Source organism: Lathamus discolor, chromosome 6 (genome assembly GCF_037157495.1).
Source record: "Lathamus discolor isolate bLatDis1 chromosome 6, bLatDis1.hap1, whole genome shotgun sequence".
Classification (NCBI taxonomy): domain Eukaryota; kingdom Metazoa; phylum Chordata; class Aves; order Psittaciformes; family Psittacidae; genus Lathamus; species Lathamus discolor.
This window is the reverse complement of record NC_088889.1, coordinates 83,344,689-83,367,491: the sequence shown is the minus strand read 5'-3', so window position 1 is coordinate 83,367,491 and position 22,803 is coordinate 83,344,689. Positions and strand designations below refer to the sequence as shown.

The 22,803-nt window shown below is 38.1% G+C and overlaps 1 protein-coding gene across 6 annotated transcripts in view; it reads right to left on the bottom strand.

The window, feature by feature from the left end:
- IQCK (IQ motif containing K) overlaps positions 1–22,803 on the bottom strand; it is a 48,643-nt gene that overhangs the window by 25,482 nt on the left and 358 nt on the right. For 3 of the 6 annotated variants that reach the window (XM_065684269.1, XM_065684267.1, XM_065684268.1), the window contains exons 2-6: positions 19,586–19,724; positions 17,703–17,800; positions 10,456–10,508; positions 10,230–10,307; positions 572–656 (exon numbers count right to left, since the gene is read on the bottom strand). In XM_065684269.1, the coding sequence (XP_065540341.1) occupies positions 572–656; positions 10,230–10,307; positions 10,456–10,508; positions 17,703–17,800; positions 19,586–19,724 (453 nt within the window). The other 3 variants (XM_065684271.1, XM_065684272.1, XM_065684270.1) reach the window with 3 other exon arrangements.

Here is a 22,803-nt window from a genome sequence, read left to right as displayed (position 1 = left end):
TCTTGCTTGTCCCCTTAAATAAGGATTTTCTTAGTGTTATACTACTAGTACCACTTTGTTTTCCCTTTCCTTGAATAAAAGTTCATGCCTTTCCTACATCTCCTGTCTCATTACTGGTCTCAATTTCTTTTTCCTTTGTTTCTGTATGCTTTTATTTCTTAACAGACCCCACCAATCCTCCTTTGTGCACCTTCTCATATACTCACTCACTCACATACCCCTGCATGAAGCAAAGTTAACACTTCATCCTTTAGCAACAAGCCAAAGATTTTGAAAGAAATAATTAAAAAAACCTAAAGTTGATCACTGTTAATTGCATTTTTGAAAACCAAATTTCTGTGGATTTTCTGTTGTTGAGGAAAACAGTGAGACTGCATCAGCAAAAATGTCAGTGAAAAAATTGTAGTCACTAGGCATAAGGCAAAGCAACATACAAAGCCAATGAACCATGGGGGGTCTCAGCAGCTATTTATAGTATCCCCTACTTAAAATTTATGTAAGGATTTTCCCTGGGGCCTTCACAGTTCTACAGTTTTCAACATCAAGCAAAATAATTATAGATTACTCTTACCCGATAACCTCTCCAGAAGGACTGAATTACTATGCTTGCTTCTTCTTCTGATAGAAGGAGAGAGAGAGGAATTGGTCGTCTAGGACTTAAAAAAAAAATACATGCTTTGTAATCAGACAGCCTATAAATGTAAAATACTTTCTTCCCTAACAGCATATTTTACAAAAAAATAGAAGAAAGGTTATTCAGGAGCTTGAAAGATACAATTTCTTACTGCTCCAAAGATAAAATGTGCAAAGAATATCTCCTTTAAAAATATATTCTATGTTATGTCTACTACAACCATTTCTTCTTTAAAATAATAATAAGTAAATAGCATATCAAGAGGTGTAATCTTTCTTATTCTTCTACATGGATTTCAAGTTCCAACTATTACAGTAAAGTTTGAGGTGGCAGTGGGAGAAGGGCAAGAGAAGTAAACGTGCCATTTATTTCAAAAGCAGAGGAGGTTTTAGTGTGCACACAAACAATGAACAGCCTCATGACATAAATGCTTGTAACAATTATTAAATACATGGAATGTAAATACATTTTAGTACATTAATTTACAGTATGATTTCACTAAAAATTAAAATGCACCCAAAATGTAATGATTATCATAACTGCATAAGCATGGGTCCACGTTTAGAAATGTCTAAATGAGTTCTTAAAATACTGAAATTTTACTTCTAATATACACATTATTTGGGGATAAGAGAAAGCAATACATATGTGAAGTCAAGAATTTTCAGTCAAAATTTACAGTAATTGGGAAACATGTTTGCTGATTCTGTCACTACCAATTTTAATGGGAAACATTCTAAACTATAATTACAATTCAGCCATCACTAACAAAACCTCAAATCACTGTAACAAATCCTGCTTCCCAAAAGCCATGTTCTATGGATGTTGATTTTTTTCCCACACAATGATCAGAAAGCATCCGTTGGAAAGGACAAGATGAAATTAATTGATGAAGTTTCTTTCATAATAAATGTAATTTGAAGCTAATGAACTATAGGGCAATAATGTTGCAACTCACGAAAATACCTGTTATGAACACTAGACTTAGCACAGGATTAGAAGGGCTGCTAAGAGCGACTCTTCTTTGTATGGGAAACAGGTTGAACACAAACTTATGAACCTGGATGCAGCAATCATCTACAGACACATGCAACCAATGCAGAAATGTTATTTACCATATATATACTATAAAAGATATATCTAAAGATATACTGTTATGACCACTATTTAGCAAGCTATTTATGCAGTCTTACACTTTCTGGGTAAAACATTTCTTCTGCCATTTCTTTTGGAAATTTCTTTTACAGTATATTACAGCTCAAGCTAGGAGACTTGACAGCTTACATTTTCCCTTCACTTAATTTCATTCACATTAGTCTGTACCCTGGTAAGCTTCCTGTGCTCTCTGACATCTTGCTCTTAGAGCTTGTCTTCAGTGAAGGAGCATTTCAACTTAGGGCACAATCTTAACTATTATCTAATGCTACACTGACTGCACCATTTTAGTCTGTGTACTCAGCTAAATTGGTCTCATCATCATGTCAGCTGGGTTTTGGCCTACATTTATTTTAATGTGAAAGAAAACCTTGGTCTTTTTGGAAGAGTAGAAATAAGGCAAAAATAAAAAGAAGTCTCTCTATTAAGCTAAACAGTTTTAGCCCTGTGAACATTAATTAGCATTTCTACTGCTCAAGGGAATCTGAAGTGCTGGACAAGCAAAGCTAACGGCTTCCTACGATCAGACTTAAAAATACAAAGTTGGGCTGTACTGGTTTACCTGATAGGCTTTTCATCCTCTATTCTATTTTTGATCTTTTTGAAAATCAAAACTTTGAGCAGGAAAGTCACAGAAAGACCTACATATTTTACAGCAGTTACATCAAAGACATTGAACTTTCTCTGTGAATGAGCACATCTCCAAAGAACAAGCTGAGAAGTCTCTTGGCCTGCAAGGCTGACTCAAGCATTCACTTGCTTTCATTTTCAAATTAGAAAAATATCTAGTTTATAATCTAACACTAAATTTGAGAAACTAATATAACAATGAGGCAAGAACAGGACTTAGTTTTCAGTATGACAGTCACCAGTAAATATCAATCATTTCAACAGGGCAGCTTTAAAGAGAGAAGTCATGCCAGGTCCAGTTTTGTCTGAGAGAATATACGCAATTGGCTTGGGGTCAAATAAAAATAGAATCTGAGCAGAAGCAATCACCCCTCAGCGGTGAACTAGGAAAAGAGGGAATGTATCATTTGTGGCAGAAGCCAGCTGTATGCCTCCAAAGATTAAAACTGACACTAACTATATTCTGCCTGTTTAGTCTTTCATTATGCACCATCTTAAAAGTCCATGCATTAAACACGTTGATACCTATTTTTAGATATATATATATCTGCTATACTGTTTAATGTAAGTTAAATGATGTAAAAGAGCATCAGTAAAATGATTTTTCCTTATTACTGTATTTTACCAACTCTGAATAAAGCAGATACCAAGCAGAGGAAAGCTGTTTCTTGCTTTCTGAACAAACTTGCACAGATCCTGACTGTGTAAGATACTTACTAATTATGTTACATTATGCAGGTGGGATGTGGCACCCAAAAGATAGACAAAAGACTTGGATTAAATAAATGTATGAGGTATTGAAAAGGTTTTTTATTGAAGATGTATACCTGATTTCCTCATGGGCAGCAGTTGGGTTTCTCAGTGAATTCTCAAAAAGGGAGGGGGGGAAAGACCCTCCATTATCTTGTCACCAAAATAGAGAAGTTAACCTCTTGGGGTTCATAGCCACGCTGACAGGCACTGTATACAGTCACTAATTTTACACAGTAATGTCCAGAACACCCAATTGTCATTAAATTCCCAATGTATCTGACAGATAGGTCTGATTTTTATCTTGAAAAGGAAATACAAGAAAAACATTAATCGAGCAAAATTTTCATTATTTGTAATTCAGGATTTCATAATTGCTCATTTTATTCGAATCTATTCCCTCACAGTAACAGACAACCACTAAATTTAACCACCAGCCTCACAGCAAGCTGCTACAGGACCACTGTGCCAGCTATGGAAAGCATCAGTGCCTGGGGTGGATGGTGTGTGTGTGACAGTGGGATATCCAGGCACAGCCCATGAATGCCCAGGGTTTCTCTCTGTTTTCAGACAGCTTGTCTCTAGAAATAGTGAAGCAAACTGAATTACAATGATCAGGCCTTCTGGAGGCCTCTAAGTTTCAATACGACAGCTACTGCCATATTAAACAGCAACAACCACTTCACCTTTAATTTGACTGTGATGATTATTGATCTTGAATATTTATATCATGTGTGAACACAGGCAATGACAGAGTCACTGCAAAACTCATAATCTAAAAGACACAAGAACTGACCAAAGAACAGGGATAAATATAGGAGATGCAAGTAAATGACATGGTGATCTGTGTATCTCCTCTGATAAAGTCTATGGCTTGAAAGTACTCCAAAAATTCACATGCTGGTCTGAACAACCAAAAAAGTTCTGGAAATTTTTCAAAGTTATTTTCTTTCATATTTTCTGCCAGAGAATCTAGAAATACTATAGCAGCACCTGACTTCATTAAGACTTCTTCTTACAATGCCTAATCCAGAGTTGCAAATGTGCAGAACAATGAAAAAGTATTGTTTTGATTGAAAATACATATTTCAAAATCTCTGCCTGCAGATGCTATTAAGATCATTCATCCAAAAAGCAGGAAAAACATGGTTCATAAACAGTCAGACACTGAAGTACTGATTTATCTGACCTGTTCGAAACCAATTAGACATGTTAATCACACATTATACTATCACTGTAGGAGCCTCACAGCTTTACAGGAAACATTCCCCCAGACACTTAATAAATACATGCAGAACATTTTCTCAGGTAAAACTGAGTGCGAACTGAGACCTTTCTTTGTAACATTTTAAGAATTAATACAACTATTCAACAGTCAGAAAGAAATTACTGTTTTTCTTCTGCAGTATGCTAACTGCACTAGAATAACAGAAAAGTATTTGGAGAAAAACGTATCTTACAATATATAAGAAAACAATTTTGTGCATTATATGAAGGGTACATTTTTGAAGCATTGTAAAAATAACCAAGTTTAACCTTCTAGAAAGGAAGTGCAAAGGAGCAGACATTTTGAAGTGTGACTCCTGGTACCTGCCTGAACTCTTCTCTATCACCTCCAAATAAAAGCTCCTTTATACTGTCAATAGCTAAATGAAGAATTAAAAAAATGTACTTTGACCCCTTTTGCCCCCTCCATCCTCTGCATCCTCCACTGCTTTCCTGGTCTTTTGAAAACACTTCTGTACTTTGAATATCCCCAAATACAACGGCTGTATACTCCGAACAAACAAATTTCCTGTTTCATTTCTGTCTCAGCCACAATTCTAAAAAAAAAACCAACCTCACAACACCGATCAAAACCCACAAACTTTCCCCCTTCCCCTGAAGATTCAAAATATTACAGTATAATAAAACCATAAAATTACACTCAGAATATTATCAAAGTGGTCATAGTGATAATATGCATACAACTGTTAACACATACAGACCTCTAAAAACACTTGTTTACCTTTTCATAATGAAGAAAAGACATGGTAAAAAGAAAAGATAGTGCGGAATTAACATGACAAAGCTGCTAACTGGGGAGGCAGAGTCATATAACAGGGGAATGAGGCAGAACAGGTGAACAACAGTAAGAATGTGAGAGGAATTAGAGGAAGCACAGCAAGAAGTCTTAGTAGTGAGAACACGCCAAAATAGTGGCAGAGCAAGAATCTTTTGTCTTCATTTCTGTCTGAAAATTATAGTAGCTTTCTTGCCTCTCAGTATGCTTTTTACTTCGGGAGAACTTACCCATTTTAATGATAAAACTCAGCTCTCCTTGCATACTTGCTACATATTTCGCAAGTCACAGTGTGCTGCCTTAATTTTCTCTTTTGGAGTTCCAGTATTTATATAGTCTGTAAGAGTGTTTGTGGTCCCGGACTGAAGGAAATCAAACATGGAACTATTCCAAAGTCCACTCATGTTAAGGGGCAAATTTCCATCTGTGTTTGTGTACTTTAGATCAGACCTTGTATCCTGTAAACATGAAAAGCTAACAGCAGGAAGAATAACCTCCACTTACTGCTCTAACAGCAACATTAAGAAGATGGCACAAACCACTAATATATTTTCAATTTTCTCATTGCCATTTTGACAATCTTTACATAAATTAAAGCAAGTTTCATCAGTGCATCAGGATTTGAGCCACAGAACCTCAACCATGTAAACCCATTACACAATATAAATATTTTATACAGTAACTTCATGCAATTTTCCAACACACAGTTGTAGGGTAGGGTTTTAAGTCAAAAATTTCTCCTTCATTAACTCAAATCCTGCCCCATAGCCATAATTACAATACTTCTTGGATCCACACAGACTAACATCCATACAGACATATTTGTTGGACTTTTCTGTTATTGCAACTAAATGTGCTGCATACCATCCCTCCCCCCCCCCCCAAAAAAAAATAAAGGAAATTAAAGCTCAAATTATTGAAGAAAATGAAAGAAAAAAAACCAATGTGAAACAAATATACTCTAAACATGGTTGGTTTAGAGACAAACTAGTGAAATACAGCAGTGCGCAGAAAGCAAAGCTTGTAGAAACTGAGCACATTATGGAAAGAAAGCAAGCAGTCATCCATGCAAAATTACAACTACTGGCCATCTGAGAACTGACAATGAAGTCAACTGTAAAGACAGCTGAGACCAGCAGACATCCCTAATTAAAATGGGAGGGGGATCAATGTATATATGTGAATATACAAATATTTGGCAAAAAGCCACTATGTGAGATTGATTAATAACTTTATATACACAGATATATATATTTATTTTAGCTGTCCACTTCATTAAAGCCATGACAATTTTGTTTTCTCTGTATCTGCGCATTTGTTTTAGCAGACACAAAGTAAACCAGGAAATGTGTCCTTCGGAACTGAGTATCAAGTGAATACCTCTATACAGAAAATGAGAAAATACAGCTGAACAATTTTGGTGTATGAATGTTTATTTATAAAGCACACCTTCAGTTCCTGTAACCCTGTAAAATATGCATCCAAAGACTAACCTTCAACAGCTAGGAAAATACTTATGCTTATTCCTAACCTAGATCCATACACCATTCTCTTTCACTGAATGTAAAGGTTTGAAGGTGAGCTTGAATAATTCTGCCATATTAGTAAATTCACATGACAGTAGACTTTTATGCTATCACTCTCTTTCAGAGCAGTGGAACTATTTTTTATTGTTCATATTTCTTTCATTAATACACTAAAGATGGACAGTGATACTCCTGTGATACTCAGAACGAAGACTCAGTCTAACTATGCCAGAAAAGTAAAATTTAAGGGGAATGAGGGCATAAACACAAATCACTCTTTCCCTATTCAGTACATAGAGCTTGGATACTTGCGCTGAGCTTCACTGCTATTGAACCAGAAACACCACTGGAAAATGCTGACAAAAGGCAACTGTGTTGCTCATTAGCATATTTATAGGAGTACAAAACATTCACGGCTCTAATTGGCTGTATCACCAGGCTTCAATGTAGGAATAGGGGCACCAGTATGTACCTCAGCCAGTTCCCCAAAAAACTTGTTAGTTTCTTGTTAAACTCCAGTTTCTTGTCCTCTGAAAGGTCCAGCTGCCCTTTTAGACAACAGGAATGTTTTGTGTTCTGTATGTGAAATGTAGATTACCAGTGGGTGTTGAGGCTGCTCCTTCCAGGCTTTTGAAATCTGCTTCAGGAATCAAGAATTCCCAAGGGATATAAAATTTTGTCAGTACTGCTGGTAGCTCACAGACCCCAGTGGACACAAGGTTAACTATACTGAGGCTTTTATTTACTGATGGCACTGCAATTACTATAAATACTAAAGCTGGAAGGAAATCCAAATTTTACAAGCTCCTTCACCTACAGTACCCAGCTTCTAAAGGTGCCATGTTTGCATTTCAAATTCTGGAAACCAATACAGCATTTGGGTCTCCTTATAAAGGAAAAGTAGGCTGCAAGATCTCATTTAGAAACACAGAATACAGAGAGTGGGGGTAATAAGACTGTGGCTTTGATTATTCTTTAAAAAAGAATTGAGCTTCAAAGAAAAAACTGGAGGCACTGGAGGAGAGCCAAAAAAAGTCATAGTGAAGTATGGAATATATTAAGAAAAAAAAAAAAAAGCTGGATCTCTGACAGAACAAAAAATTATTTCTCTTGAGTTTTTATGGTTTTGTTTTCTTTCTTTTTTTTTAAGCATGAAGACCACTTTGCTCTGATACACCCTATTTTAACACAGCCTAGAAATGTATTCCTATTTAACAGACTTCACAGAATGCTTTCCAAATTTAGACAAGTAACTGAAAAAGCAACACAAGGGTTTACCCCTTAATATTACAGCAATGCTTTTTACTTCTTCTTCTTAATTACACCATCTAAACAGTTGGAATAAGGCTATTTCCCATCAAAACTTGACCAGCACACTTTAGCATATTGTCTCTTACATATTCATAAATTCTGATAAAAAAAGCAAACTCTTTTACAAATAAAAATGGAAATTACAATAAAAAAGCATAAAATTAATTGCATTTTAAATGTGATACTTGGAAGGATACAATAATAAACTATTTATCACCTATCCAGGAGGACATAATGATAAATTCTCCCATTTTTATTGTTATTTAGTATTGCAAGCTTTCATATGCTCTAATTGCTTACTTTACAAGCAATATTTGTTAAGAAATCTGTAATTTTAAGGTATTTCCACAAAAAGTTAGGTTTTAATAATTTTAATTGTTATTTTTAAAGGTCTACTTGTTTACAGGATTTAAGATCAAGTGTGTATCAATTTAAGCAGGCCTTTGACACTTCAGTGTCCTTGTGGAGCTGTCACTACGTTATTTAGGAGCACAAGTACTAACAGAAGCTATGAGTCATTCAGGCTGTGATTCCACAGTGTATTTCTCTTGTTGGCAAAGCTGACTTAAGCAATTCCTTCTACCACCTCTATATCTTAGCAGCTCATTTGTTCTCTTCACCTTGCCCTGAGCCCTTCATTTTAATCCTTCCTTTGTGCCAATACGAAGGTTTGTCATACTCCCAGGTGAACCAGAGTGGAGAAATTATCTATATTTTAAATAGCTATGCAAAACCTCCTCACATGTTTTGGCAGACAGATGCCTAACTCAGAGTAGGTCCCTGATCAGAAAAACCACGCATCCAACCACACAGATTAGGTTGCCTACAAGCAGGTCGGGGTGAAGAACAGGAGAGAACAAGGAGAGATTTTGGTCAGCTTTACTTCCAAAAGAAATGCTTATAAAACTGCTATCTTTGATTTATCTTAGGTACAAATATTCATTCAATTCAGTGGTATCAAAACTGCCTTACTGATGGTTCTTCAGTATGCTTAAGAAATGAGTATGACAACCTCACCACAGTTCATAATCAGTTTCCAAACCACAAACTTCTCTTCCTTTATCTGGAATCTTGTTGGCAAGACCTAGTTATCTACAGAAGGAAAATGAGAAATGTCCCACCAGTGGTAGGTTTGAACAGCAGTGGCTGGACAGTACAATGCAGTAGCAGGTACCTGAAGGTATCGTTTGAGATGAAATGGGTTGTTTTCCAGAGATGCCCATCTCTTACTGCAGGAACTTCCTACCCAACTTTGATCACATGACTACCTCTAAGATAGTCAAAGTTAACTGCTCATGCCACAGCTACCAGCTTATCTCCAAAGACCTGTGAATGTCAAGGAGCTTTCCTCTTGCTGGATCAGTGAATCAAAGTTCTAAGTTTCACAGGTCAGGAGTTCAAGAAAGCCCAATTTCCGCTTACACAGTGTAATGAAGTAAACACTCCTACAAAGGTATTAACATCTTAAGTTTTCACTGACCACCAACCTAGCCTCCAAGTAAGTTTTCAAATCGAAAATTTTCTTTAAATCTGGCCTCTGTAATTTTCTTATCCTCTCACTGTGGACTATTTACTTCTCATACAACAATTCCATTTTAAAACAAAACAGTCTCAAAGACAGTACCATTTCTTTCAAAACTACTGTGTAGTTTGATTCCACAGGAATAATGAAGAATATTGATTGAGGCTGTCAAAACAAGTTCATTTCTCAGATGCAGAGTCATAAATGTCTGCAGAAACGTACCCTGACACCAAGGATTACTGCAGGTATTTTTAAAACAGCTGCTTACAGTTAAAGGAAGAATTTCTAGACTGCGTATCCTCAAAGACTTCCATAGTAGGAAGCAGCACTGAAAACACAGCTTTGTTCCTTAGAACAAAGATATTCATAATACTACCAGACTACTCAAATGCTATACAATCTACAGTTAAAATATTTAGGCATTTTAAGCTAATTTATCTGTGAACAATTCTGGTACAAAACACCTTGTAATTCATTCACTACCAAGTTAGAGAGTATCACATATTCCTTTGTTTCACAAAGTAAAGGGGTATTTAGAGGGCACAACTGTAACACATCAAAGCTCTACTACTTTTTTGGACTACCAGGGGAAAAAGAGTAAAAGGAGAAAAGGTTACTCTGAGTATTGTGATAACTTACTGGTCCTTTAGCCAGTCCTTAACAAAAGGAATGGAAAAGAATTCTGTGAATGACTCATCTTTCCTCTTTGGGTTGTTGCTGATAGAGATAAAAAAAAAAAAAAAAAAAAAAGAAAGAAAAGAGAAGAAAACAACTCATATTAATTTAGATTTCAACTATTCGATTGGCAAATTAATGCCTTTGATTCATCAAGCATAATTAATAGTAAAAGCCATGATTAACTTACTTGTATAACCACTCGGTGAGGAAATCACAGGCAATAAATTTGGTCCTTATTCTCTAAAGATAAAAGATAGTTTCAAATTATTTATTATCCTTGGACTGGACACATGTTTTTACTACTGGAGAGGAACAGAAGCTAAACTGACTGCTTTTATTAAATCAAATATGCAGTACATTACTCTGTCTACTTTCGTATTGCTACTGCCAACAGTCAGTGGCTCAGCCAAACTTTTAGAAATTTTGTGGAACGCTTTCAAGTCAAGTCAAAAATGACGAGAAACTTCTACATACACTATCTTGACATTTGCTGCAGTGTAGCTATAACAAATATCTCCGGTGTGCTTTCCAAGTGGCAATCTCATTGCAAGGAAATTCACAGAACTCATACACGAAAACGCATTGTAAATTACTTGCCATTTTGTTCAAAGTCCTATTATCATACTTCAACTACTTCATTGCTTCCAAGGCACAGAAAGAATATTGATGCAATATTGTTTTCTCCTGCATGGAACCAGCTTGAAGGTGTCGTAAATACTTAAGACACACAGAGAGTGTTATATGGCTGCTCAGATAAAATCATCTGTTGGGTAATCCAGAAAGGAAGGCCTTTACAAGGCATGTACATCCACAACCATGGGTACCATGGACATTACAAAGAATCAAGTAAAAAGTTCAAAACCTGGAGCTTTGGAGCTAAACATCTGTGTCCTTTACTTCCTGTTCTAAGACTTCTTTACTACTACGAAGATTGTGGTGGATTGATTTTGCAAAATGCTATGCAATGTGTTACCCTTAGTGACTCCTGCAGCCAGTACCTGTTAAGCTGGACAGCACTGCACACCAAAAACGCATTTTGAGTTCAAAATTCAAATCATTAATTTTGATCAATACAGAATTAATTAGGATCTTCCTTTTCTCAGATTTCCTCTTCACATTCCATCTTTACAGACTGAATGTATAAGTAAGTACTGGTGCTTATTCTGCTTATCACAAACCAGAGTAACCGTGATGTGGAGAAGATAATGTAGATTTCTGGTTGGAATAACAGAAGACCTTGACTAGTACCTTCTGAATCCCTCTTACATGAGATATGTTCTGGATGTGCACAGCCCGAGAGTCAACACTGGAAGCCATTAAGCCCCCACAGAACAGAGAGGCTGAGTGCTTTATCAAAGTAGCTAAGAGAAAGCTCTAGCTCCCTTGCAGAAGGTAATACTTACCCTGTCAAATAAGGGATTCAACTGCAATTACTACTTTTTAGGAAAACAATTCACACTGTTCAAACACATTTGTGAAACTGCTAAATGTCATGAAAGAGGCTGGAGTCTTGATTAAAATGTAAGAAATGAAGGTACTATTACCACCTGCTAAGAAAAATATACTAAACGTGTAATTGGAAATGTAATGCATGATGAATGACTTTATTCTATGCATTATCCTCACCGTGTTTCTCCCTGTGCTACAAGAATATGATGCAAAAAGGACTGGTGGATGTGAACAGAGAGGTAGAAAAAAAGTGCTGTACATAGCATAATTTTTTCAGTTTGGGATATTAAAAAATAGCATAATTTGGGGGTCAATCAATTACTCCAGCTACAGGTGAAGTGGAAGAGGAACATTATGTGAGATGCTGACTACACAGTGAAGAACACAGGGTAGTCATGTAGTTATGGGATGAAACACATCTCCTTAAGGCATTTTCACACTTGTCAAGCTAATACCAGAAACTGTTCTGAGAAGCCAAACACCTGAGCTTTAAGAGAGCAATACCTTCACTAGAGAGTTTTCTACAGGTCATTTTAGATGTTAAATTGATAAATTTTGACTTGAACAGAATCTGAAAACTAATAGCAGAGTCCTACAATCACTGTACAGCTATTTGCAATCACAGTATGAAACTGCGTGCCATCACTTAGTGAATTGTTTCAGAGAATAAATTCTATACTTTGACAACAAAATTCAATTTAATCTTGCAGTCGTAATTTAATCTAAGTAAATTGCTTTTCCTTTGCAATGGGAAAACACAATCGGAACAGTCTTGTCAAAACAGCCATCACCAAAGGAATCAAATTTATCTTGCCTTATCCTTGTTAGATCCAGTGAACTTATCAAGGAGGAATTTGGTCAAGCTGAGTATTTTTTTACTTTGTTATTTCTTTTGCCAGGAAACAGTTCCCTTTGCTGTGAATTAAATCATTAGTTGCACAGCAGGCAACATTAATAGAAGGGAAAAAATGACATAAATTGACCTGCCTTTGACACATTCCTCCTATGCTGCATGAATCAGGATAAACACAGGAAATATCTGCACAATGTGCATTGTTAACCTGCAGATGTGTTTATCAACTATTTATATTCAGAATTAATTTCCCATTTTTCAGTTTAAATATGATGTGCTTGGTAATAAGCATGCAAAATACTAGTGATCAGAAGCTGGCAAAGTCATTAGAAAACCTTCTTCCATTCACTTTCCCTGATCTATCACACTCTTAAATATAATATATTCCATTACAGAGTCTGGTACAGCACTTTCCTTCTGTGACTGCGAGCTAAAAAGAAAAGTCAGAATTATGCTAATAAAAACATTTAAACATTGTTCAATTTTAATGCTGAAAAATGAATGCATTAGCCAGTTCTCATGAGAGAAAAGATTTAAGAAAATAGTCTTTCCCCCAGAGACATTTGACAGCAGACAGGATAAAGCACAGGAGAAGTTATGCTAGGGAAAAGAAAAATCAGCAAGGGAATACACTGGGCAAGCTAATAGGTTTCTTTCATCTCTAATTTAAAAACTAAGCTTTTGCAGGCTGTTCTCATATTTATGTCAGTTTGAAATCTGCAAATGTATCTAGCAGCTGGTGGTTTTTCTATGAGTTTGCTTTTCAGATTTCTCATATGCACTACGTAATGCAAGACAGCCTATTTTTAATTAAATGTTTAAGTTGCTATAGCTTCCAAATAAGTTATAGTTGTTCTATATAGTCTTCCTAATAAGATCTTGCAGCTTTCTTTCCAAAACAAATGACTACTTTCAACACAACCGTCTCCCTTTCCTGACTTTCCCATCTGATTCTATAATTCTTCCTTTCCAGACACAGGTGTGTCTTTTCTGATCTCTTCCTTGAATTCTTCTGCTTGTCCCATGATCTGATCTCCTTTACCACAATTTCAAACAACTCTCCAATGTAATTTTTACCATAGAATGATAGAATGGTTTGGGTTGGAAGGGACCTTAAAGATCATCCAGTTCCAACCCCCTGCCACAGGCAGGGACACCTTCCACTAGACCAGGTTGCTCCAAGCCCCATCCAACCTGGCCTTGAACACTGTCAAGGATGGGGCAGCCACAGCTTCTCTGGGCACCCTGTGCCAGTGCCTCAGCACCCCCATAATAAAGAATTTCTTCTTACTGTTTAAGATAATTCTACCCTCTTCCAGTTTGAAGCCCTGGTCCTGTAACTACATGTCCTAGTATCAAGTCCCTCTCCAGATTTCTTGTAGCCCTCTTTTTAGGCACTGGAAGCTGCTGTAAGGTCTCCCAGAGCCTTCTCTTTTCCAGGCTGAACAACCCCAGCTCTCCCAGTTTGTCTCCAGAGCAGAGGTGCTCCAGCACTCTGGGCATCTTTGTGGCTTCCTCTGGACTGGCTCCAACAGGACCATGCCTTTCTTACGCTGGGGGCCCCAGAGCCAGACGTGGTACTCCAGATAAAATAATACACCATGCAAAACTGCTAATTGTGTAGATAGGGAAGGGCGAACGGTTCAGGAAGCTGCGCTGCCCCTTGCACCACAGAGGTGTTTCATTTGGAAGGCTGCTGAAGGCTGCTGACAGTGGCTCTGGGACCTGACCCCGTGAAAGTTACCACTACTCTTAAAATTACCTGTGGAGGGCCTGGCCCTGATGCTCCATTACTTAGGCACAGGAAGAGGGGAAAAATCAGTGGAACTTAGAACTAAAAACAGTTATCCAGTGTAAAAATTAAAAAGTGTAGGTGCTGGGCTGGAAATAACAAACACTGAGCTCTGTGTTTGCTGGTTTTATTTGTTGCCTGTTCATGGCACGCAGAGGTATAGAAGACTGTTACTGAGGACACTCTAGATTTGAGCTGCAGCTGCATCACTGCTGCTTTTGTCAAATAGCATTGCTTTATACTAAGGCATAAGCTTGTCTAGCTTGATCTCATCAAAACCGTTACAAAAGGACACAAATGTGCAGTAAGACACCTACATCTGCCGAAGGAACAGGCTGTCTGCACTTTCTCCCAAACCTTTGGAACCTGGATTCCTGCATTCACAAATTAGAAGTCCCAACAGCTTTTCTGAGCACAGGCACAGGAATGAACATGGAGCAGGAAGAGCACCCGGCGTGGCAGCACTCTTTGCCAGGCGGCAGCAGCCCGTGGGATGAGTCCTGCCCGTCACACCTCAGTGGCTGGGCTCCCTGTCCCTGGGACCGGGCTGGCCTAATCTGCTCGCGGTGCTGGCTGCCGGACGGCCGCAGGGCGCACATCTGCAGAGTGGCTGTCGTTCTTTCATGGCAGAAAATACTTTTCACGTGCCCGTACTTGTGGGCTCTCGCTCCAGCGGCTGGGTGACATTAACGGCCTCTGTCTTCGGCTCAAGGACAAAACCCCCCGGGAGCTATGCTGCCTGCCCTGCACTGCCGCCTCAAGATGGGCGGGCGGTGTGCACGCACGGATGTCCCGCTTCCCTCCCCTCAGTCAGCTCCATTCCCTTTCGAAAGATGGGCACGTGTGGGGTGCCCCACGGAACGGGCGCTCCGCGCTCTCCGTCACAAGGACCCCTCTCTTCTCACAGGCTCATTCAGTGTTGACTGCAGTCAGCTCAAGTATTCCTCCCCTTCTTCCAGTGCTCCTTCCATTCACCTTCCACTGGTTTATTCTGTACAGCTGCCCTTTACAGGCTTTAATGAAGCATGTCTAGCCAAAATTCAAACCCAGTACTCTGTTCCCATCCTTCATGACTGCAGTTAGCTTAATCACAACTAATCGTGCTCCTCTCCTGCTCTCTCAGGAGTTCCATGAAGCTCTCGACTCTTTGCTCTCCTGTTTTTTGAAGCTATATTCTGGTGTTATCACAAGATCCTTTCTCCCTGTTACTAACTCTGGGTTTCTAAGAGCTCTGGTTTTGATCCTAAATCTGTTCCAGTTATTGCACTAACCATTTAAATACAAATCATAGCATGTTTTTTAATCCAGATCCACATGGAACAGAACATTTCTTATGAAACAAAAGTACAACTTGAAGAGACGTATTTAAGTCAGATCAGGAAACAGAATGTCCAAGTACCGGCACCTGGACAGTAATGGAAAAGAACATAAATATTCAGTTATATGGCAAGCACAAAGAGCCATTGTTTTACTAGTTATTGTTCAAAAGAAGGAAGAAATGATGTCACAATGGAAAATGATCATCTGACATAAGCATGCTTTCCTAAACTACAACTAAATAGCAGGACATCCCTTCATGTAATGACAAAAATCACTCTTTTTATCAGATATGCTCACTTTTATGATGTTTACATACATTAAAAAGTAACTGGGACTATTAGTTTACTATAAGGCAGCACAGACCCATAGAAAATTCGTTTTGAGAACAGATACTTTCTAATCTATGTACTACTGAAGCTCTGCAAAATTGCTCAGATTAAAAATAAACAAAGTAACCTAAGATTTGTCCTGAGGTTGAAACTGAAGTATTTCTAAGAATTCCAGCATTTTTGTATTAAGTGCTGGTTTATTGCCTCCAGAAATGTGGATCATCTATCAAGGACTGTACTTTAAGCCAGCTGTAAGACATGTCTTTTCCCTGTTAAAGGATATGTGCTTCCTTTAAAAAAAAAAAACCACCCTGATCAAAACAGATTTCATTAAAAGTGTGATGAATAATATATATATTTGAACTGTTCTTGGCTAGGTAATGTAAATGTGATGGCAGGAACGATGCACAGAGGTGTCATGCCATAATGACATGTAAATGAACCCTTTTCCTATTTCACCTGTATTAATTACAGATTATAAATACATATACACACATCTGTCAATGAACCAGTTTATAGACACACAAACCTTGTGACGATCTAAGTAAAAACTGAAATAACTTACTATTATTAAATGTACCAATCTGGATTTAAAATGCTGGTTTGGGGTGGCTGTTCAAGTGTGGTAAGCTTTGTGTATGTTGGCTGCGTGGGGCATGTACAGATCAGCGGCAAACAACACATATAATGTCTGTTATCATATATACAGATCAGGGCCTAAGATGATTAATAAACCATGAGTAACAAAGTCCTCCTCATTTCACTATCATTTTAATCAATAACCTCAAGAGCACAGACTATTTCTCAGATGTGTATTATGTAGAAAAAGGGAGAAATTTGCATTTGCATTTATATGAATTGCTTTTTTATATTATGAAGCTGCGAGTAAGAGGAGGCTCTGCCACAGGCATAAAAATATGGAGAGGTTTTACATTGGAAAGTGTGGATGAAAGGCAGAAAGCAGGAAAGAAGCAGAAAAAATAATTGCTTCTATGGTTGAAGAAAATAGCAGAAATGATGGAAGACCCCAAAACTCCCAGTATGTAATCTGTTGCTGGTGGTTTTCAAGTTAGGCTATGCTGATGCAATAAGCTTTATTTTGCACCAGTTCTAATGCTTTTATTGTTCCCTATATACAGTGAGGAATATCTCTCCAGATATGCACACAAACACTGAAACCGAATGTATAAAAATATATGTAACAAAATTATTTTTAAAATGTACAATTTTTATATGCTCATTAATGCTGAATATCCTGGTTTCCAATTAAATGGAATTTACACTGAATGTTAAACAACTAAAGAACAAAATACACCTTTGTTAGGACACCAGAACAGCAAGAATATTTGAGTATTGAAGTAAAATCCAAATTCTTTACCTCATCCTCAATAGAGTGTATGAACCTGAAAGGAAGCCTCTTTCTTTAGAATACAACACTATTTAGGCTGATAAAACTGGATATTTAAGGAGGATTGGTTGGGAGTCAGATATCATCATAAAAATCAAGTGCAATATGCAAACTATTCTAAATCACTTGAGAAAACAATATCCAAGACCAGATCCAGAACAACTCATGATATGTTATTTCATATTATTGTGACTGGTTTTCTTGCAGAAAAACAAATAAAGAAATACAGCCTGTGAAATAAAACTCTGTGATTTTCTGCCAGTGACTTGAACTGAAAACGAACCTCAAAACACTTTTCCTCCTGTGCTCGATGCAAGAGTTCCGCCATTCCGGGTAAGAGTACTGGAAATACGTAATACTCTAAGTATTCTCGAGGAGTACCTGAGAAAACAACACAGCCTTTACTTACAAGTAAGCACTCGGATTTCACAAAAAAGCAAACATTAGATATCATAAACTAAGTATCAGTTATTTTATCAGTACCACCACAGCCTAAACTAAACAGACTAATTCAGTTCAGATACAGCCGCAAATCTGTCTTCACTTCTCTTTAGCCAAGACAACATAAACTTGAGTAAATTTCATACTAAAGGTGCATCAACACTGCATACTACAGTGATCCTTAGAGATGTCAGACTTAGTTTAAAATGAGCAAGCTCAGACACCAGAAGCAGTTTAATCTACCCTAACAGAAAGAAAAGTAAATTGGCATGCCCTGAACTCAGTCCTGTTACAGCTAGACCACTTTTGGTATCTATCCTCATGCCCTTTACAATGTGCAGTAACAGAGTTGGTCATAAAACTGCATTTCTAGACAGAATTAAAAATCAAGGTCATGTTTCAGTGGTGCTGTGATTTCTTTCTTATAATTACTTCCTACTTGCCAGATCCTTCAGAAATTTGAATGTGCCTCCATACACCCAGTTTTCCTAACTCGAGAGGGATGTCTCAGTTTGCATGTCTCTCACATTTGACTGCACTACCCTTACTGCTTACCACACCTCACATGCTTGCACACATTGGCAACATGGAGTTCCATGCAGAAGCAAGCAGTTGCAGGCTTTATCACCAAAAACTAGCAGTGCTATTGCCCATGCTCCTCTACATATAGCCTAATAGCTACATGTTTGCTCAGTTTAGAGACTCAAGCTCCCTTTCCTTCTCAGCTTTGTCCCACATCTCCATCTTCACTAACAGGACCTTTCACCATCATAAACTGGGTGAAGTGGAAGAGCTTTCTACCCCTTTCTATGAAGGCACTGAACCCCTGGGCCAGAGGGAAGAGGGAGCCTGACCCTGTAAGAAGGCATAAGAGCACCTCCTTCAGAAAGATGAACAAATCAAAACCTGTTAGGATCCTAGACAAGCAGGCATGGCTTATTGGCTAAAGGACTGTCCTTGATTTAAAGGCAGACTGCCTGCCATTCAGTATGTATGTGGGTTTTGGTGTGGTCAGTAAAGATTAAGTCATAGAAGTGTTCTCTTCTGGCAACACAGCTGAAAATTTACTCTCTGCTTTATACCTTTAATTGGTTCATGTCCTGCCAAAAAATATTCATAACTAGAAGGACACTATATATGTATAATAGCCAAGGGTAATACTGCTTCTGATTAGCAACCTGAATTCCTAACAGGCAATGGAAGAGAGGAAGAGCCAAACAGGAGGGCTAAAATGCATAATAAAAACACATTGGTACTTGGTAAATTTTATAAAGTATAGAAATAGATAAAAATGAGGGAACAAAACTTTAGAGCTGTTTCCATTCTAATTTGTAAGCAGATGGGTAAAGATGGTATTTTGAAAGCAGTTTTCAAACTCAATTGTCTATTTAATCTATTGATCCTAGTTTTGCATTATTAAATTAGAGGACAAAATGCCTGCCTTTCTCTGATTTAAGTGGTTAAATAAAATGTCACTTATTTGGAAGAGACAGAACCTATCTTAACAGCTAGACAATGCTACTGACTCATGATGCACCAGTTGAGCTTTCTTCCATTGACCAATTGACCAAGCTGGCTCCCTGTTTACAGACCAGCGGTCCGATCACGCAAATTCCACTTAAGGTATTGTAGCTGTTAACCCTTTAAATATAACAAATGACAAACCCTTGCCAAATGCAAGAAAAATAATCACAGCAGGGTTCAAGATAATATACTCCTACTTACACGTTTTTGGATCAGGTGGTTCTGGAAGGGGATCTGCCTCGGGTGTGGAAAGCAACTGTTGGACAGAAGTACCAGCTGCAGGGGCTGAATAAAATTGTTCCATACGTAATGGCTGCGCTATTCCTGCTTCCAAAGACACCTGTTCAAGATAAATGTAACCTATATAAGTATCCCAATTAAGACGGTAAAAATAAAATAAAATCCAATTCAACATGAAAAAGTATAAAGTCAAAAAATATAATTTCTAATTAAATATTAAATTGTTTCATTATTTTATGAGTACTTTCAAAGAAAGAATTAAGCTTCAAAAAATTCTGCACAGTTCCAGCACAATAAAGACATCCAAACCTAACAGAAGGTGTATGAATGCTTCTAAGAGAATAAGGTGAGATATCACAATTTAAAAAATACTTTAGCCTTTGCAAGAAATAGTAATTCTTTGAAAATTACAATTTTATGAATAAGTATTTTCCACTCAGAGGTTGATATGTTTGTTTCTGTATGGTTCAGGAGTCCTGACACTAGCCTCATAAAGAAAAGAAACTTTCCTTCTAAACAAAACACAGACAAATTCAGAGCAAATCCTTAGTTTCCCCACACAGGGGCATTTATGGATATCATAAAAAAAGATAGCCCACAATTTTATGGATGTTTTCAGGAGTGCAGGAACTGTTACACTGAGCCTGCAAAATATTCCTAAGAGACACTGAGCTACACCTGTTATAGAAAGACAGGTACAGCTTTTTATCCCCAAGAATGCACCACATTAGAGTTTGCTATGGAATATGTTATGAAAATTACATCACCTGAATAGTTTCACTTTAAATTCAACTGGATTTATGAGCTACTGCAAAGCAGGTGGTGGGATCAGGCCACTACACTTGTAATACACTGTATGTCAATAACTGCAGAGATTCCTTTTTAATACATGCAAGATACAAAAAAATCAGTGTAACAAGGTATACTATTTCATTTTCAATGCTCAAATATATCAATATATTGTGCCCAGACTAATGCCCCAAGCAGAGTTCACTATTCAAATTTAATAACAGCCTGGAATGAAGCCAGTTTCATCTGGGGAAACAGGGTAAGTCTGAACAGACCCACTGTCAGACTATTTAAACCATGTCTTAAAATAGGTTTAAAATAACAAAGAATAGTAAGATAACACATCTACAGAAGTGCCTGATTTAAATGAAAGCTAACTTTGTATGAGATGCCCAAAAGAATTAATCTTGCTGCTCCTAGAACTTTTGGGGCCAAAGGTTTAAACTGGTTTGTCTTTCTTAAATTTTTATCTCTGCCAAACAGATCTTCCTAGACGGAATTTATGAATATTAGACTCCAAACCACTCTGACCAGGTTTAATCCACTAATTTCAATGGCCACATCTATATGACCTATCATATATGTGACACTGGGCAGTAACTGTCGCTGTGCTTGCTCCCCTCTCCCGTGTATTGCGGTACTCGCTGTGCTCAACCACCACCCAAAGGAGCTCCTGGCATGCTTCAGAGCATGTGAAGCAAGCAGACAGTTGCAGCTAAAAGACAGCGAGACGTACAAACCAAACACAGCTGCCAATCTAATTTTAGTGTAACGCCACCCAAGTTGCTTTAAATAAAGTAATTATTTGGAATATTATGTTTGTTGATTCACAGAAGTTGTTTGCAAAATATGGCTGGGTTTTGGGTTTTCTGTTTTTCATTTTATGAATGAGTGCACTCTGTGGGTATCTAATTTTCCCATTTAGTTATGCAAAATATTTCTAAAAGCAGCCCTATACAGATTTTTTTATTGAACTATACTCACATATTCTTGTTTTGATCTAGGACCATCTGGAAATTGAGGCTGCTCTGCTTCATACTCTGGCAGTAAAAAGAAGTATGACATTTATACAGAAGACTTGAAAAACGTAACTGTTTTTCTCCTAAACAAACATTACTTTCTAAAGATACCTATTCCAGATTTAAACAGAACTTAGTATACCACAAATGTTTAACATGAATTCTAGTGTTTTAAAACAAGTGAGAACTTCAGAGCCTCTTGTCTGGGATTTAAGTCAAGTCCAAGGTTCTCAGTTATAACAGAATCCTTTAATGGAAAGAGATCTTTAATGAAATTAACAATTTAGAATATTTTAATGTAAGTGAAATGCAGATGCTTGCATAGGATTAGCCATTGTTTTACCAGTGTATAATACTGCTTTTTAATTTCTATTTCTCTATAAGCAATTAAACCCCTCGGACATTGCTAAGCATTAGTCTCCACCTTCAAAACAACCAACCAGTCACCCAAAACACAACAGGCGAAAACAGTACATGACCCATACAGATTACTGAGTGAACCAGGGGAATGAAATTAAAAGATGAGGACAATGGAATTGATATGAAAAAATCTTATAGATTCCACAATACAGAAAACGCCTACATCCAAACCCAGGTTTACCATTCTACCATTATAACCAGATTTACTGGCATTGCCGCTTCCACACATACTACACGTGGCTCAGCTGAGTTATACTAGAATAAGAAAGTTTATCCCTGCATTTTAAATTGCCATTTTAACACAAAATACCTACTTTTAAGGCATTATAAAGTACTAACTGAAGAGAAGCCCACAAAGCCACGGTGCTGGTCTCTCAGCTTCCTGATCAGCCTCAGCACTCTGACTTTGGGAAAAGGCCAAGACTTCCGCCGTTGGAATCAGGCTCTGGTAACAGACGTGCATTCACTGAACTTGCCCCGAACGGCAGGAACATCCTCACCTCTCTCCTTCCCCAAGGCAACAAATCTAACTCCGTTCCCAGGATAACCCACAAAGCTGCCTCCACGCAGGGCGCAGGCCGCGACACTACCGCAGTAAGCTGGGTCCTTCTGGCCCTGCTGGCAGCGGGAACACGCGCAGAGGTATGTTCCTGTCAGAAGCCGGTGACAGCCAGACACATAACGCTGCGGAGCGGCACCGCTTACGGGGCTCGCTCAGCGGTGCGAAGGGCGGGTTTTAGCAGGTACAGCCAGCCCCTCCGCCGGCTCCACAGTGCCGCTCAGACCGGGCGCCTCACCGCCAAGGGCCGGGCAGGAGCGCCCTTGGACGCTGCAGCAGCGAGGAGCAGCTTGGAAGAGCCCCGAGGGCCCGAGGCAGCGGAGCTCCCCCCGCGGGGTCGGGGTCGGGGTCGGGGTCGGGGTCGGGGCCGGGCCCACCCTCCCGGTGCCCGC